Source organism: Hibiscus syriacus, unplaced genomic scaffold (genome assembly GCF_006381635.1).
Source record: "Hibiscus syriacus cultivar Baekdansim isolate YM2019G1 unplaced genomic scaffold, ASM638163v2 tig00112206_pilon, whole genome shotgun sequence".
NCBI lineage: Eukaryota > Viridiplantae > Streptophyta > Magnoliopsida > Malvales > Malvaceae > Hibiscus > Hibiscus syriacus.
In genome coordinates, this window is record NW_024063267.1 from 1723094 (window position 1) to 1740806 (window position 17713).

The window sequence follows — 17713 nt, forward strand, 5'->3', positions numbered from 1 at the left end:
TGAAATCATGAGCATTTATCTTCCAACGGTGGAGCACCAAACCCTACACAGGTCATATCAAATTGATAGCCCAAAATGCATATCCCAAACGCAGAAAACATGTTAAATTTTTTAATATCATCCAGTAAATCAGATTAATTGTGGGTTATTAAATTTCGTTATTTGGTTGCCTAAAATGAATAATTTCGAATCACCTTCCTGTATTGAACTTTTAACATTACTCGATGTTAATATGCTCATTGATTTCTTAAATTAGTCATTTAATATTTCAAATTGTCCTTTTAAAATTTTGAATTAGCCATACATTATAACAAATTATTTTTCAATTTTTTGCACCGATTGAATGAGTGTCTCGAACTTGTGATAACTTAGAAAAGAAGTTCTAATCTTATCCTCATGAACTACTTCAATTTTTTCCTATGTATATAAAACAATAAAACAATAATCTTAAAAAAATGTATCGACAAAACAAATGCATCACAAGCATTACAATTTCAGTTACTTATAATGAATGTACCTCGTTCTTGGTATTCTCGGAACTCATGTCGATATGATGTTTACATTCCATCTTAACTTGTTTTGAGAGTGTTAAGTTTAGATCCATCATCTACGTAAAAAAAACTGAAGTATAAGGCCAAACCATATGAATCAAACATATCGTATCGATACTCTACATGGTTGTATCGATACACGAAGATGTATTAAAAAACAATAAAGAATTGTGGTACCGACACTTTATAAGTACCCATACATAACTGCTCGAGTACTAGTACACTGGCAGTGTGTACCGACACACTCTTCACAATTTGAAAACGGTAATCGGGAATTGGATTGAAAAAAAGGTTTCAACGTAAAAATTAAGGTTAGATTGTTCCAATTGGGGTTCTAGGAAGAGAATTTTGGAAATCAATTAAGGAATTTTGGTTATACAATTGGAGGAATTTTAAAATGAGAGATAAGATTAGGGTTTAGAAAATTTGGGATTAGGAAAAAATAATGAGAGGGGAAACTCCCACACAGACAACTACAACCACGACTATGCGCATAAAAAAATTCTAATCTTACACACAATAGGACCAGAAACAGCCACGAAAGAAATCAAGGCACCAAATCGTTTGGACTAATTCTATCGTAGTTGAACATCATCGCTTGGCTCGTCAAAAAATGATTACCCGGCCCTTAAACCAATTCGTAATTGTTAAATAAACCATTAGAAAAACACCAAAGTCTAATTAGTTTCCCTCATTCCCATAACAACAAATAAAATTATTAATTAAACATGTTTGTTTTTGCAACGAAGGCCACCATGCCTTTCCTTCACCTAAACACTGACCTTTTTTCTGAGATACTTCCCCCTAACAAACCATCGTCCAGTGATGGTTGGTGTCGGCTCCAATACGTTGAATTGACCACAATAATTGTAGCTAACTCGTAATTAAAAGAGAGTATCACAATTTAAGAAAATACGAAAGAATAAAAATGAAACACTGATTAATTTATACAAATTAAATTACTTCAGTGGTTGAAAGAATAATTATTGTTCTTATAGATCACAGATTCGAACATTAACAACTGTAACCGATTAATTTAACGTTTATTATCAAATTAAATTAATAAGAAAAGAAGGGAGGTCAAACATGCCGATCAATAATAATACTAAAAATCTTATGAACTATTCAAGAACGCCGTCTCGGAATCAAAATATCATTATTTTTATATTTAATAATTTAAATCGAATACATTTTAAACCAAAAAAAAAACTTCTAGTACAATTCTATCTCTTCTTAACAATCAACAGCAGGTCAAAAAGGTCAAAACAATTAAAAGAAGAAAAAAAATCTTCAAATCGGGTAAAAATTGAAGCTTGTGGTGACGGGGGCTTTTATCTATGAGCAGTGATCAAAGTCTCGATGAACCGTAAGCCATCAAACTTGGGTGCAAATTTCTCGGTCAGGGTTGCAGAATTCTCTTGTCCTTTCTCCTTCTGCAAAATATTAAAAAGAGTTCAATCATCATCTTAGATTCGAAAATTAATAAATTGAAGGGAAAAAACAATGGTCTGATCTCAAAGAATCATTTGAAGGTTTCATGGGACGGGGGAAAATAGAAAAACTAGAATTCTCAAACGTTCAAATCGAAAATTCCGCCAAGAAAGACGTCGGATTTGAAAATAAAGAAAATCGCGAACAACATTGATATCATATCATCATATTATGAACAAATTTTCTTTTCCGACAAAAGGAGAGAAACCCTTTTTTTTAATCTAAAAGCAAAAAGGAAAGTAACGATGTTTTACCTCGCTAGAAAACTGAAGATTGGAGTTACAAGTAAGAGGGGAAGAAGGGGCAGAGAAGATGAGAGCGGCGGAAGTTGAGGCAGCAGCAGCCATGGAAGCAGCAAAGAGGGCCGATATCTTCATGATTGACGACAAGAGATCTGGTTCAAAGAGAGAAACGCTAAGAAAAATGTTATTTTCTTGGACGGGAAGTAAAACAAGAAGAAAAAATATGCGGAAGAAAATTTGTTAGAAAAAATTGGTGTTTGACGGCATTTATATATTTGGGGAGTCGTTAGTTAACGGAAAATAAAGAAAAAACGAGGAACATAACTCTTAAAGGAGAGCAACAGTTGATACCCACTCCAATTTGAAAGAGAATAAAAAATTGAAGGTCAAAGATCGAAGGTTGAAGCAGGGGTTCACCGATGAGTGTGAATGGTGTATCCCCTTCGAAGAACAGTGCCAAGGTGGATCAAGTAGACATCGGTCTTCAGCTACAATTTGGAGAACTAAATTCAGCGCTTCCTCTACCTAGAAACGATCTATGGAGCTGGTAAGACCTTCAGCCGCCATTGCATGTGTTGCCTTATTACCGTTTCTTCCAATGAAGCTGAAATCACAGGAGTGGAAGTTACGTACGAGGAACTTAGCATCTCGGGTGAGAGATCTGATTTTTGAAAGGCCAATTTCGTTGCTATTCAATTTGTTGATGATGGTTTTTGCATCACCCTCGATTATAATCTTGCTGAGTCTAATGTCTAATGCAAATTGTATTCCCTATAAAGCAGCTAATGCCTCGACTATGAAGACAGACGTGACCGGATTATTGTTGATATGACAAGATCCCAAAATATGCCCTTCATTATCGTGAATGATGATACTTGAACAACTTTTGTTTTCCTGCTGAATGAAGCTCGCATCAACATTAACTTTGACGATCGAATTCGGTGGAGGTTCCCATTTGGCTTGATTATGAGTATGTGGGTGAGTCAAGGCTGGGTAAATTGATGATAATTCACAGCAGTGACTATAAATGAAGGTAAGTACTCTTGAAACTGTTTGTTTTTGTCCTTCATAAATATACCTATTTCGTGCTCCACATAGAAACCAAATAGCGATGCCTATTATAGTATGCTTGATTTTGTTATTTGTTGTAAAAAGCACCAAAAACCATTCTTAGTACACCAATAAGTAATCTTCCCACAAGTGAATTAGGTTTAGAAATGATAAACCACCCTTGTTTCGTAAGAAGCGCGATATTAAGATTGCTGAAATCTCTAAAGCCCATACCCCTTTCATGTTTAGGCTTACGTAGCATATCCCAAGTACACCAATAATGCCCTTTTTAGTCGAATGTTGCCAACAGTATCAAGCTGTGATGACCTCTAGTTCTTTGTAGAAACTACTAGGAAGGAGGAAACATGACATTGCACAGATGAAAATAGATTGGAGCACGGATTTGATGAAAATCTTCTTTCCTCCAACTAATAGAAGATGAGTGCTCCAGCTTTGTATTCACCAATTGAAGTTATCTTTCAATTTGAGAAGTGCTTTCTTCTTCTTACGATCAACCATGGAAGGTAAGTCAAGATAATAACCAAGATCGTTAACTATTTGAACACCTGAAATTCGATAAACATCAGAAGCAATTGTAGCATTCATCGATAGTTTTAAAAAATGTGGGATTTATCGAAATTGATACGTTAACCAGAACAGTTTTAATCTCCATAATAGTCTTTAAAGATTGGACCTCACCTTCATTTGCTTCCTAAAAATGAGACTATCATCAACAAAAAATATGTAGGTAATCGGAGGTGCACCAATAAGGACTTACACATTCACCCTGATAAAACCCCATTCGGATATCTTACGAAATCAAGAACCGGCGAAAAAAAGACGCCCGATTACTTTTACACACCAGTACCCAATTCTAAGGAGAACTATCTCGAAGATCTAGTCGCCATCGTAGATTTATTGTTGAACACGACCTCATTTCTACACAGCCATACCGACCAAAAACTTTCCTTAAAGACCAAATTCCACATTGATTTCCATATTCTTCCTATCCATAATATGAAAAATGTTTTAACATCCCTAGGAACGACCCACTTGAGATTTCACAGCTCAGTCCACCTTCGTCATACTTTTCACACTATTTCACAATGATACAAAAGATGAGTTATAGTCTCTTGCTCCTTGCGGCACAACAAACATGCCGTATTTTTTACAGACTATACACCTCTCTCGCTAATTCCACTATAGAAGGAATTCTCTAATAAATTGGCTTCCACAAGAAGGCTTCGACCTTTGGGGACGCGATATTCGCCCACAATAAGCTCCAAACATGAAACAAGAGAGCAAAAAATCTTTGGGCTATAACTTCCACCGGCAAATCCGTTCCATAATAAACGATCAAATTCAAGACTTCCAGCAGTAACTTTATTTATTGTTGATACAAAATCTTCTCATAACCGGACTTCCCACTCAAATATGTTCCTTCTAATTTTGATATTCCACACCCATATACCATTAATTCTTGAACCGAAGTCGCAAACCTTTCCATGCTATAATTCTCCCAAAAGTCAATACCTGTACCATCCCCGACGACACAAGCAAGGTTGGAAGAAAAAGGATAATCAACCTTCGCAAATGTTTGATAATATTTTTCCACATCCAAGAGACATTTCTCGAGTGGAGGTGTCAAGGAATTAACGATATACAATCCAACTCATACTTGGCATCCACCACTTTCCTCCACAAACAATCAACATCGCTCCCATACCTCCACAACCATTTGTTCAATAAAGATCGGTTAATAAGTTTTAAATTAAAAAATCCAACCCATAAGCTATCGGTTTACAGACTTTATCCTACTTCACCCAATGAATGACTCTTCCTGCGTTGGATCTCCACATAAAATTAGCAATCAGCTTATTCATTCAACCCATATGTTTTTTCTTCCCGATTCCATATTTCTCAAAACAAAATCCAAGAACCCCTAATCTACTGAGTCATAGGCTTTTTCAAAATCAGTTTTAAAAACAATTGCTTCTTCTTCCTCCGTTTCATATCATCAATGATTTCGTTAGCGATTAAAGAACAATCCGTAATTTGTTTTTTAGCCATAAAAACGAATTGACTGTTGCCACAACTCATTGATACATTGTGCTAGTCTCCTTGAGAGAACCCGAGCTAATATCTTATACAAACTTCCTACATGCCGGTCCAATGAGTTTTAATAACCTGGGCGAGATAATAATTTTATGCCCCTATAATCTTCTTTCGTGGTTGAATATTTTCTCGTCAGTTTTTAGATCAGCGGGAGAAAGATGGTGTAAGCTATGGGGTGTCAAAGGGATCAGAATTAGTTCTATGGAGCTTTGTTTGCAGAACAAGTTTATTTTACTGGTTTATTTGTTTTGAAGAATCAGTTTATCCTCCCTATTTCTGGAAGTGAATGCTGCAGGCTACCTTTCTTTTGCTATGGCTTTGTAAAAATATATATATATATGTTCCACTTTAAATTGATTTATGATTGTGGGTGCTCAATGTGTTAATGAAATACACACTTAGATTAAAAAAAACTAATTCACAGAAACATTTTGTCAAACAGTTGGTGTGCGTAAAGAAACATCAATATTTCAATTAAAACTGATCATAATCAAATGCTAAATCCATGAATTTGATTCATTAAATTCGAAAAAACATAATTCTCAATCAGAATATAAATCAAAATAGATCAAACACTCAAATTTTGAATAAAAAATTCAAGAAGAGTAAACACATCAAGTGAAGTCATTTTCACTAAAAAAACACATAAGAAAGTCAACATACCAGTATCAGAGATAGATTGATGGAAGATTACACCTGCAAAGGTCGAGCATATGATATTGATATCAAGCAGTACAAGTGCCCAAGTTGCAATAGCAAGAGCTAAGAGGCCAGAGGGCTAGAGTTTGAAAGTAGTAGGTTTAGTATTTTGGACTTTAAATCAAATTGAAACGAAACAGACAAGGTCCGTTTGATAACCTTTTCTGTTACTATTTAGAAGTAAAACAGTTTACACATTTTATTTAACGAATGAAATTCAATGACTGCAGATGAGATTTTATGTTTTGCTACTGTCCTTTCAATATATGTTGCCCTGGGCTAAGACCCCGATCGCACAGGTATTAAGGCCAACCCTGACTCCCTACAAGAGAGATAGGTCATAAGTCGTCGATGCCCGTCGAATCATTCTTTTTTGGGATCAACATGATAAAAGACCGATTGAAACCCTTGTCTTTTTCCCTGCCACTATGAAAGTGGGAGAGGAAGTCCATGATTTCTCCTAGGAATATGGCTCCAGAATTTCTTATAAAAATCTAAATTACAAGAGGCTGGTGGGGTCCCCATGTTGCCGGATCTACATCATATGAAGGCTGCATCTCCCTCTCTCCAAATTCAAAAAATGCGTTTGACTTTACCCCAAATAAATATGTAGTTGAATCAAACCATAAGATACACGAATAAATATACTTATTGAATTGTCCAAGGTACAGTGTTCATTTTATTTTTCTTCATAAAACTTGCAGTCAAAGGAAGGTTCTGAAAGCAATCATTGCCAGAAAACGATAGATAGGCAATCCATGGAGTTAATATGACCCTAAAAAAGAAACCTAATATTTGTTTTTGGTCACTCATTTTTGGGATTGTTTAAATTATATTTTAATATATATAATTTTAGTACGTGTGTTTTTAGGATTTAAAATTTAATTTGACTGATTTAATCATTCATTTGAATTAAAAAAAAATAACATTTGCTTTAAAACTGGCAGTGGAAAAAATTGAAATATAAAACTTAAACTGATAAAAAAAATATGGAAACGCGGGAAGGGAGAAGGGAAAAGGAGAAGAAAAACCGTATCAAAATATTAACCACCAAAAGTAAAAACAAAAAATAATTATAATAAAAAGTATTAAAAAAGTTTTTTTTAATTAAAGTAATAAAAAATTTAAACGCGTAAGAAAGCCTCCCAATCCCCTATTTCCCCAAAAAAGAAATAAAAATAAAAATCCAAACCGGCTGCCACTTTCTTCAAAGTTCAAACTTCCTAATTTCAGTTTTTCTTTTCGGTTTAATGCGATGTCTCTCCGTTACCGCCCCGGCACTCAGTCGGGTCCGCCACGAACGGTGCCGCCGGAAGATGAGGCCTACAACATAATCCCCGTCCACAACTTGCTCGCCGACCACCCATCCCTCCGTTTTCCCGAAGTACGCGCCGCCGCCGCCGCTCTACGCGCCGTGGGAGATCTACGGAAGCCTCCTTATGCTCAATGGCAACCTTCCATGGACCTCCTGGACTGGCTTGGTCTCTTCTTCGGTTTCCAACACGACAACGTAAGGAACCAGAGGGAACACCTTGTGCTCCACTTGGCCAACGCTCAGATGCGGTTGACTCCTCCGTCGGAAAACATCGACACCCTCGACGCTAGCGTCCTCCGTAGATTCCGCCGTAAGCTTCTCAAAAACTACACTAGCTGGTGCTCTTACTTAGGCAAGAAATCCAACATATGGATCTCTGATAGCAGCCGATCTAGCTCTGATCACCGACGCGAGTTACTTTATGTGGGTCTTTATTTGTTGATTTGGGGAGAATCTGCGAATCTTCGGTTCATGCCCGAATGCATCTGCTACATCTTCCACCACATGGCCATGGAGTTGAACAAGATTCTCGAAGATTACATCGATGAGAACACTGGTCAGCCCGTTATGCCGTCGTTATCCGGAGAAAACGCGTTTTTGAACTGCGTGGTGAAACCCATATACGAGACTGTAAGGGCTGAAGTTGAGAGCAGCAAGAACGGAACAGCACAGCATACTGCTTGGAGGAATTATGATGATTTGAATGAGTATTTTTGGAGTAAGAGATGTTTTTAGAAACTCAAGTGGCCGATTGATGTGGGCAGTAATTTTTTTGTTACTTCCAATAAGAGTAAGCATATTGGGAAAACTGGGTTTGTTGAGCAAAGATCGTTTTGGAATCTTTACAGGACTTTTGATAGGCTTTGGGTGATGCTGTTTTTGTTTCTTCAGGCGGCAATTATTGTGGCTTGGGAAGAGAGGGATTATCCGTGGCAAGCATTGTCAATTAGAAATTGTCGGGTTAAGATTTTGACACTGTTTATTACATGGAGTGCGATGAGGTTTTTGCAGGCTTTATTAGATGCAGGGATGCAGTATAGCCGTGTGTCGAGAGAAACATTGGGTCTTGTTATTAGGATGGTGTTAAAGGTGGTGGTTTCTGCTGCATGGATCGTGATTTTCCCTGTTTGTTATGCAAGGATCTGGCAGAATAACCATGGTAGAAGGTGGACTGCTGAGGCTGATAGGAGGGTGCGCCTCTTATTACAAATAGCCTTTGTTTATGTGTTACCTGAGTTATTGGCATTGGCTTTGTTTGTGATTCCTTGGATTAGGAACTTCATTGAGCAGAGGAATTGGAAGATCTTTGACTTGTTGTTTTGGTGGTTCCAGAGTAAGAGTTTTGTTGGCCAGGGATTAAGGGAAGGGCTACTTGATAATGTTAAGTATACCCTGTTCTGGATACTGGTGTTAGCTACGAAATTTGCGTTTAGTTATTTCTTACAGATCAAACCAATGGTTAGGCCTTCCAAACTAATGTTGAATATCAGTGTGGATTATGAGTGGCACGAGTTTTTTGGTAGAAGTAACAGATTCGCTGTTGGTTTGTTGTGGTTGCCTGTGGTCTTAATTTATTTGATGGATATTCAGATTTGGTATTCAATCTATTCCTCGTTTGTGGGAGCCGGAGTGGGGTTATTCCAGCACTTAGGTGAGATTAGGAACATTCAACAGTTGAAGCTAAGGTTTCAGTTCTTTGCCAGTGCAATTCAGTTCAATCTGATGCCTGAAGAGCAGTTATTGAATGCCAGAGGAACATTCAGGAGCAAGTTTAATGATGCTATCCACCGGTTGAAGCTGAGTTATGGGCTTGGGCGTCCTTTCAGGAAGCTTGAATCAAACCAGGTTGAGGCTCACAAGTTTGCTCTGATATGGAATGAGATAATTACCATTTTCAGGGAAGAAGATATCATCTCTGATCATGAAGTTGAGCTGCTAGAGCTGCCTCCGAATTCTTGGAATGTTCGGGTTGTTCGCTGGCCATGTTTTTTGCTATGTAACGAGCTGTTGCTTGCCCTCAGCCAGGCAAAAGAGTTGGTTGATGCTCCTGATAAGTGGCTTTGGTATAAAATATGCAAGAATGAGTATAGACGTTGTGCAGTTATTGAAGCGTATGACAGTATCAAGCATGTGATGCTTGCAATTCTCAGTGTCCAGTCTGAAGAGCATTCGATCCTCACTTATCTGTTCCAAGAAATTGATCATTCTGTTGAGATTGAGAAGTTCACCAAGACCTTTAGAATGACTGCTCTACCCCAGCTTCATATGAAGTTGATAAAACTTGTTGATATTTTGACTAAACCTAAGAAGGATGTGAATCAGGTGGTTAATACTTTGCAGGCCCTTTACGAGATTGCTGTCCGTGATTTTTTCAAAGACAAAAGGAACATGGAACAGCTGAGGGAGGATGGATTGGCTCCTCGTGACCCTGCTGCCATGGCTGGGTTGCTGTTTGAAAATGCTATAAAGTTACCTGACTCCAGTGATGATAAGTTCTATCGGCAAGTTAGGCGTTTGCATACAATTCTTACCTCCAGGGATTCTATGCAGAATATTCCAGTTAATCTTGAGGCTAGGCGAAGAATTGCATTCTTTAGCAATTCGCTCTTTATGAACATGCCTTATGCTCCCCAAGTAGAGAAGATGATGGCTTTTAGTGTCTTCACTCCTTACTACAATGAAGAGGTGCTATATAGCAGAGAACAACTCCGAACTGAGAATGAAGATGGGATTTCGATCCTTTATTATTTGCAGACCATATATGACGATGAGTGGAAAAAATTCATGGAAAGAATGTGACGGGAGGGAATGGTAAAGGATGATGAGATATGGACAACCAAGATGAGAGATCTGAGGTATTGGGCATCTTATAGAGGCCAGACACTTTCACGCACTGTCAGAGGAATGATGTACTATTATAGAGCTCTGAAGATGCTGGCTTTCCTTGATTCTGCATCAGAGATGGATATTAGAGAAGGGGCACGAGAACTTGGTTCTATGCGGAGGGATGGTGGTTTGGATAGTTTCAACTCTAAGAGTTCTCCTTCTAGGTGTTTAAGCAGAGCAAGTAGTTCTCTGGGTCTGCTATTCAAGGGCCATGAGCAAGGCACGTGTTTAATGAAATACACATATGTGGTTGCTTGCCAGATTTATGGGGCTCAGAAGGCCAAAAAGGATCCGCATGCCGAGGAAATCCTGTATCTGATGAAACAGCATGAAGCACTTCGCGTTGCCTATGTTGATGAAGTTTCAACCGGGAGGGATGAGAAGGAGTATTTCTCGGTTCTAGTGAAGTATGATCAGCAATCAGAGAAGGAGGTGGAGATATATCGGGTCAAATTGCCTGGACCATTGAAGCTTGGAGAGGGCAAGCCAGAAAATCAAAACCATGCCCTTATCTTCACCCATGGTGATGCTGTTCAAACTATTGACATGAACCAAGACAACTATTTCGAGGAGGCATTGAAAATGCGCAATCTCTTGGAGGAATACAGGCGCAACTATGGTATACGAAAGCCAACTATCTTAGGAGTCAGGGAGCACATTTTTACTGGTTCTGTTTCATCACTTGCTTGGTTTATGTCAGCTCAAGAAACAAGTTTTGTCACTTTGGGACAGCGTGTCTTGGCAAATCCTTTGAAAATCCGAATGCATTATGGCCACCCAGATGTCTTTGACAGGTTTTGGTTTTTGACTCGGGGTGGGATCAGTAAAGCTTCCAGAGTAATTAATATCAGTGAGGACATTTTTGCGGGCTTTAATTGTACTTTGCGAGGAGGCAATGTCACACATCATGAATACATCCAGGTTGGTAAAGGAAGGGATGTTGGGATGAATCAAATATCTATGTTTGAGGCCAAGGTTGCCAGTGGGAATGGTGAGCAAGTTCTCAGCAGAGATGTCTATCGACTGGGTCATAGACTGGACTTCTTTAGGATGCTGTCATTCTTTTATACTACCGTGGGTTTCTTTTTCAATACAATGATGGTCATTCTCACTGTATTTGCTTTTCTGTGGGGCAGACTTTATCTGGCTCTTAGTGGTGTTGAGAATTCTGCTTTGGCTAGCAACAGTGACAACAATAGAGCACTTGGTGCCATCTTAAATCAACAGTTCATCATCCAACTTGGTCTTTTCACTGCTCTTCCAATGATAATGGAGAATTCCCTTGAGCATGGATTCCTTCAAGCTGTCTGGGATTTCTTGACAATGCAGCTTCAGCTTTCATCTGTTTTCTACACCTTTTCCATGGGAACCCGTACTCACTACTTTGGCCGGACTGTCCTTCATGGTGGTGCAAAGTATCGTGCTACTGGCCTTGGTTTTGTTGTTCAGCACAAGGGTTTTGCAGAAAATTATAGACTGTATGCACGTAGCCATTTTATAAAGGCTGTTGAGCTTGGTCTCATACTCACAGTTTATGCATCTCACAGCCCTGTAGCTAAAGCCACATTTGTTTACATAGCTTTGACTATCTCAAGTTGGTTTCTGGTTCTGTCATGGCTTATGGCCCCCTTTGTATTCAATCCTTCTGGTTTTGATTGGTTAAAGACTGTTTATGACTTTGATGAATTTATGGGCTGGATTTGGTACCGTGGTGGTGTGTTTTCAAAGGCTGAACAAAGCTGGGAGAAGTGGTGGTATGAGGAGCAGGATCATCTAAGGACAACTGGCCTCTGGGGAAAGTTACTGGAGATAATATTAGACCTCCGATTTTTCTTTTTCCAGTATGGGATTGTGTTCCAATTGGGTATTGCTGCTCATAGTATCAGTATTGCTGTTTACTTGCTGTCTTGAATCTACATTTTCGTGGCATTTGGAGTTTATCTGGTAATCTCATATGCTCGGGACAAATACGCTGCTAAGGAACATATATATTTTCGGATGGTTCAGTTCCTGGTCGTCATTCTTGGAATACTTATTATTGCACTGCTTGAGTTTACGGCCTTCAGATTTGTTGACATTTTTACCAGTTTATTGGCTTTTATTCCCACTGGATGGGGACTTCTGTCAATTGCTCAAGTACTTCGACCATTTCTGGAGTCCACCCGCCTTTGAGATTCTGTGGTTTCTGTAGCTCGGCTATATGATATAATGTTTGGAGTTCTTGTTATGGTCCCACTTGCATTTTTGTCTTGGATGCCTGGGTTTCAGTCAATGCAGATGAGGATCTTATTTAATGAAGCATTTAGCAGGGGCCTGCGGATTTTCCAGATTGTTTCTGGGAAAAAATCCACTGACTAGTATTTTGGGGTAACTTACCAGCTATTGTCTCTTTTATGGTTTCTATTGCCCGGACATAGATTAAAATTACCCCGATGCCTGACTTTATTTATTTAGTAGTTTAAATGCTAAGGGGTTATTTGATTTGTGGGTAGAGTTATACTTTAGCATAATGCTGTTTGGTTATGCATATTCTTAGGTTTTGTTTTTTTCTTTCTGAAGTTTTTTATTATTTATTTCCCAAATGAGAGGCTGTAATTTCTTTCTGTCCATAATTTCACTTTCTTGTACATAACTGTCTTTAAAACTCTGAATTCCATTCAATTGTTTCTTTCTGCTTTGGTACTAATTTCCTGCATCATAATGATATAACATGCTATGGGATTTTTTTTTTTTCTTTTAGGTAAAGTTGACCCTGTTTGTGGACCATGAAGTTTTTTAGCTTCATCTGTTCGAATAAGTTGCAGCTAGGTTGGTTCATGCTGCTCCTAAGCTCTGTTGAATTTTGTTTTGAATTTGACTTGTCATGCAGCAGGCCGCAGATAATGGTTATATATTATTGGGTGATAGAAATTGGAGGACGGTGGTTTATGAAATATTGCCATGAATGCCAAACTTTTGTAGCCTCTTGCTACTTTACTGTTAGGGCCGAGTTCGGTTCGGTTCAATCAGTCATTTTGGATTTTTGGAATTGTGGTCTGAAAATTCTAGTAAATCATTTGATTGATGCAATTGTGCTGTGCATTCCATTTTGAGATGTTTTTTTTCCCTTAAAGGCTTTGATTTGGTTGTTGGTCCATCCATGTTTATACATGTTTGTTGAAGTTCAGAGTCCAAAACAAGCGACAAGCTTGAGATGTAATGACCCTCCTGTCATTCTCAGTTCACTTTCGCTGGAAACATACATAAAATCGCATTTCATAACCTGTCCTGTCTATTGTCTGCTTACCATATGAAGTTTCTACTTTTCATTATCACAGTTAAAATGCAGCTATTGCTGCAATTATACAGTGGTACTTGGTGAAGCTCTCATTGCTGTGTTTTAAGATAATTTCAAACTAATGAACTTCCGGTTGAGACCTGTTCTTTTTCTTAGCAATTTATCGTAGAATATAGAAGTACCTTAGTTCTGATTTGAATACCTAGCTGTAGAAAAGGCTAGAATCAGACAAATTGTTTATCGTTGAAGTCCTCTCGAGCCTTGATGTAGAATGTCACTGTCTGTCTTCCAAGTTTCTTAGGCCATTGCTGATTGAATTGTCGTAGCTTAGAAGTAGGGGAGCTTTGGGAGTATTCCCATGTAGCTTGGGTGCTTGCTGAAGCTATTTACATGCCATGTTTTTATAGAAGACGCGAACCTGCGGCACGCTAGGCCATTCATACGGATTTCTAAATGCTTCTTGTTATTTTCTTGGAACAGTTTAATCAAACAGTGAGCACTTAAGCAATGTCATGGATTGCTACTGGTTTCTTGGCATTATATTCTGCAGGTAGGTATTCATCGCGAGACTATTCGAACCAGAGTTGATTTATGGTAGGTTCTTGAATGAGAGAGGAGATGCTGCCTGTTGCCATGCCGTTAGTTCGACTGTGATCACCATCATACTGATATATAATGTTCATAATGGCCAGCTCCATCAGATTTGTTGTAATTAATTTTTTTTTCTTTTCATTTCATTTTGTTTATTCCCTCGAATTTTTCTGGGGAACATCGATTCTACGTTGATTTTGAACTTTTCCCAATAGCCATTATAGCTTTGTACTTTGCTTAGAGATTGTACGATATTTCTTATTCTTTTGTCTGAAATACAACAGGTCTTCTTCACTCACACGTTACCTTTCTTTTTATCTATTTATTCATTCTGTTAGGGATAGTGTTGAATATTTGCGAAAACAATTAAAATACAAATTTTGCCTGATTTTTTATGGAAAAAAAATTACAGATGTGTTGTAACACCTTTTTTTTTTTAAAAAAAAACTCCAAAGTACCATATCTTTATTTTCTTAATTTTTTTTGTTGTACTTTTGATTCTTAAGGTTTTACCTTGACACGGATTGACACGAGTTATACATTTTATTTTGGTTAGTGAATCTCTCAGAAAAGATTTTCTACATAGACAATGACTCGAACACAAAACTTTCTTAAGCATTATCAAGCTACTTACCACTTAAATTATGTTATATTGTATCAAATCGAATCATAATTTCTTATTCATTCATTTCTGAACACAATAATAAGAACGGTCTACATTGTTAAGCAGGTTGTTGGGGTAGCTAAAATATAAATAAATTTGGACTTATGGAACTAAGTGGCACCACATGTCAGAACTTGTAGGGAAGTTTCCACTTTCTGTTATCACAGTTAAAAGGCAGCTATCGCTGCAATTATAAAGTGGTATCAATTTTAATGATTAACCTAATGAAATGGTCACACTTTTAACTTGGACACAGAATTTTATGTTAGAACGTAGAAAAGATAAATTTATAAAATTTTAGGTAAGACACAGATTTTCAGTAAAAATATGTATAGGAATTTAAAATTTTTAGGAGACAACTATCACACCCGCTCATTGATCCATCCTTGTAACCCCCTAGACCCTGCCTATACGTTTCGACTAAGTCTAGTGGATCACATTATGATTCTTAAAGACATTTTTCCGAAACCGTTATTAAATCAATGTAAAATCACATTATAAATGACATGAAATTATAATAAATCATACTATCAAAACCCAACTTGTAAATATAATACCAATAGGTAATAAATTAATTTAAAACATATCTTAAAAATCAAATCACGATAAACCGAATAGTAATAGCAAAAGTGTCATCATATTAAAATCTCATACTTTAAAATAAGGTTCATGTTAACAAAATAAAGTCAACTTGCAAGGTAAAAACATTACAATCAGATATACTTCAAGTGATATGTTAATCCTCCAAGTGCTCAATCAAAGGTATCTAACCAACAGTATCTGAAAGGGGAAAAACATTTTTCGAAAAGTGAGCTAGGCTCAGTGTGTCCCAATATTACCATAAAATCACTATAGGTACACTAAACAAATCATAGTCCAATAAGTCTCATAAAATTATACTGCAGTAAATCTCTTTTAAAAAAAACGTTACCCTAAGGGAACATCTTAGGGCCTGAGAGCCTACCCAAGATAGATTTCGGGGGCTGTGGGGCCTACCTAAGAACACATCTTAGGGCCGCAGGGCCTACCCGAGAATGATCTCAGGGCCGCAGAGCCTACCTAAGAGTCACATTAAGTCCGTAAAATTTTCCAGCTTGATCAGAGCTGTACTTTATAAATTCATATTCCAAAAATTCAATTGCACCGTGTTATAAATTCCATGAAACCATAAACATGGTAATTATATACCATTTCAAAACAAATATCAGATAACAATCATAATCCATAAATCATCACATTAAATCGGTGCATCAACAATACGGTAACCAAAGAATTCAGTGTACCACATATTAAAACAAATAAAACAGTTCAGTAATAAATAGGGAACACACCTTGATAATAGGTTCAAATCGTGGATCTACTGATTGCTGGTTTCACCACGCTCTGCTACAGTTTTCGAACCTAATTTATAATATCACTATATTACTAATGGGTAACATAAATAAATCTCTAAAATCATAAAATTTACGAGTCTTACGGGTGAATACTGGCATACGTGGTTTAACTGATCTAGAAGAGCTGGGTTGAGCTGTTGAACGATCCGGTGAGTCTCGTGTACCTTCAAATAATAATAATTTATCAGCCCCAAATCTTACTTAATTGTTCAAAGCTAAAATTCTTAAGTATATAAGCATTTTCTGAGTTTGACTATCAATTTGGGGCATTTTGAGTCTGAATTTGGCCAAACGGATTGCGGAATCGGAATCAGGACGTCGAAAAACATAAAGTATGACTTTCCGAAAATTCAGATTCTTGGTCAAAGTCAAAGTCAACCACTTTGACCATAGATTTGGAGGCCTTAGGGTTCGAATTTGACAAAACGGACAGCGGAAACGGATTCGGCACATCGAAAACTATCAGGATAGGTATACTCGGAAAAGATAAACGGTCATTTAATGCTTGGTCAAAGCCATTTTAAGTTTTAGTCAAAGAAAGTCAACGGTCAACAGTCAACGGTCGGGTCGGGTCAACCCGGTTCAGACCGGTCAAACCGGTTCAGACCGGTCAAACCGGTTCAAAACTGGTCAAACCGGTTTTCCAGCAGCTCACTCTCTCTGCGTCGGCGCGTGCGGCGCGTGAACAGTTCCACGATGTCGGAAAATTCCAGGAAAAATTTCTAAAAATTATTTTGAGCGATTTCGAGATACTTACAACGATCGGTTCAAATTTTTTGAACGGCGGAGAGCTCGTATTTCAACTCGGTCGAATCTTTGACTGCTCCACCTCCTCACGCGCCGCCGTTGACGGCGAACAAGGTTGACACCGGCGGACTCGCAACGACACAAGGAACACGATGGTGCAGGAGGTGTCGTAAACGGAACAACGATCGGCGGTGAATTTAAGTTTTTCCCGGCGATAGAGCTAAAAAAAACGACGATGCTTTGACTGAAAATTCCCGACATTTGGCAGCGTTTCACTTCAATTAATTTGAAGGGTTTGTTCCTCGCTTGATGATGAACACAACGGTGTTTTCAAAACGACGATCGAAATTCGGACGGCGCCGGAATCGTGATCGGAAAAGGCGTTGAGGGAAGATAATTTGGGAGCATTTGGTTTCTGTTTTCAAAAACCAAATGCACGCATATAACACCCACATCTACCTAATTATTTTGGTTAAATTCAAGGCTTAGTCCCTAAATTTTCTTTGACTTTAAAACAAACTCCAAATTTTAAAATCTTTCAATTTAATCCCCAATTTTCGCTAATTTTTACAATTAACCTCAAATTTCAATTAACTATTATTTTGTAAAAAATTGGGTTGTTACAATCCTTGCTTATTGTACAGCATCAGGGATGTATTGTTTCAATGGTCGATCACTGAGTTCGTATTTT

At 37.7% G+C, this 17713-nt stretch overlaps 1 protein-coding gene, 1 non-coding gene and 1 pseudogene across 2 annotated transcripts; 2 read left to right on the forward strand and 1 right to left on the reverse strand.

Annotated features, from left to right (window-relative positions):
• Positions 1 to 1773: 1773 nt before the first annotated feature.
• LOC120175365 lies at positions 1774 to 2484 on the reverse strand. Its single transcript, XM_039181995.1, has 2 exons — positions 2297 to 2484; positions 1774 to 1984 (listed from the first exon to the last, which is right to left on the reverse strand). The coding sequence occupies exons 1-2, from the start codon at positions 2417 to 2419 to the stop codon at positions 1883 to 1885; spliced, it is 225 nt and encodes a 74-aa protein (XP_039037926.1). The 5' UTR covers positions 2420 to 2484; the 3' UTR covers positions 1774 to 1882.
• A 4835-nt stretch (positions 2485 to 7319) lies between these two features.
• On the forward strand, positions 7320 to 14341 carry LOC120175363 (annotated as a pseudogene).
• Positions 10357 to 10437, forward strand: LOC120175688. The gene has a single exon (XR_005521268.1). It is a non-coding gene; the product is annotated as a small nucleolar RNA J33 (small nucleolar RNA).
• Positions 14342 to 17713: the final 3372 nt, after the last annotated feature.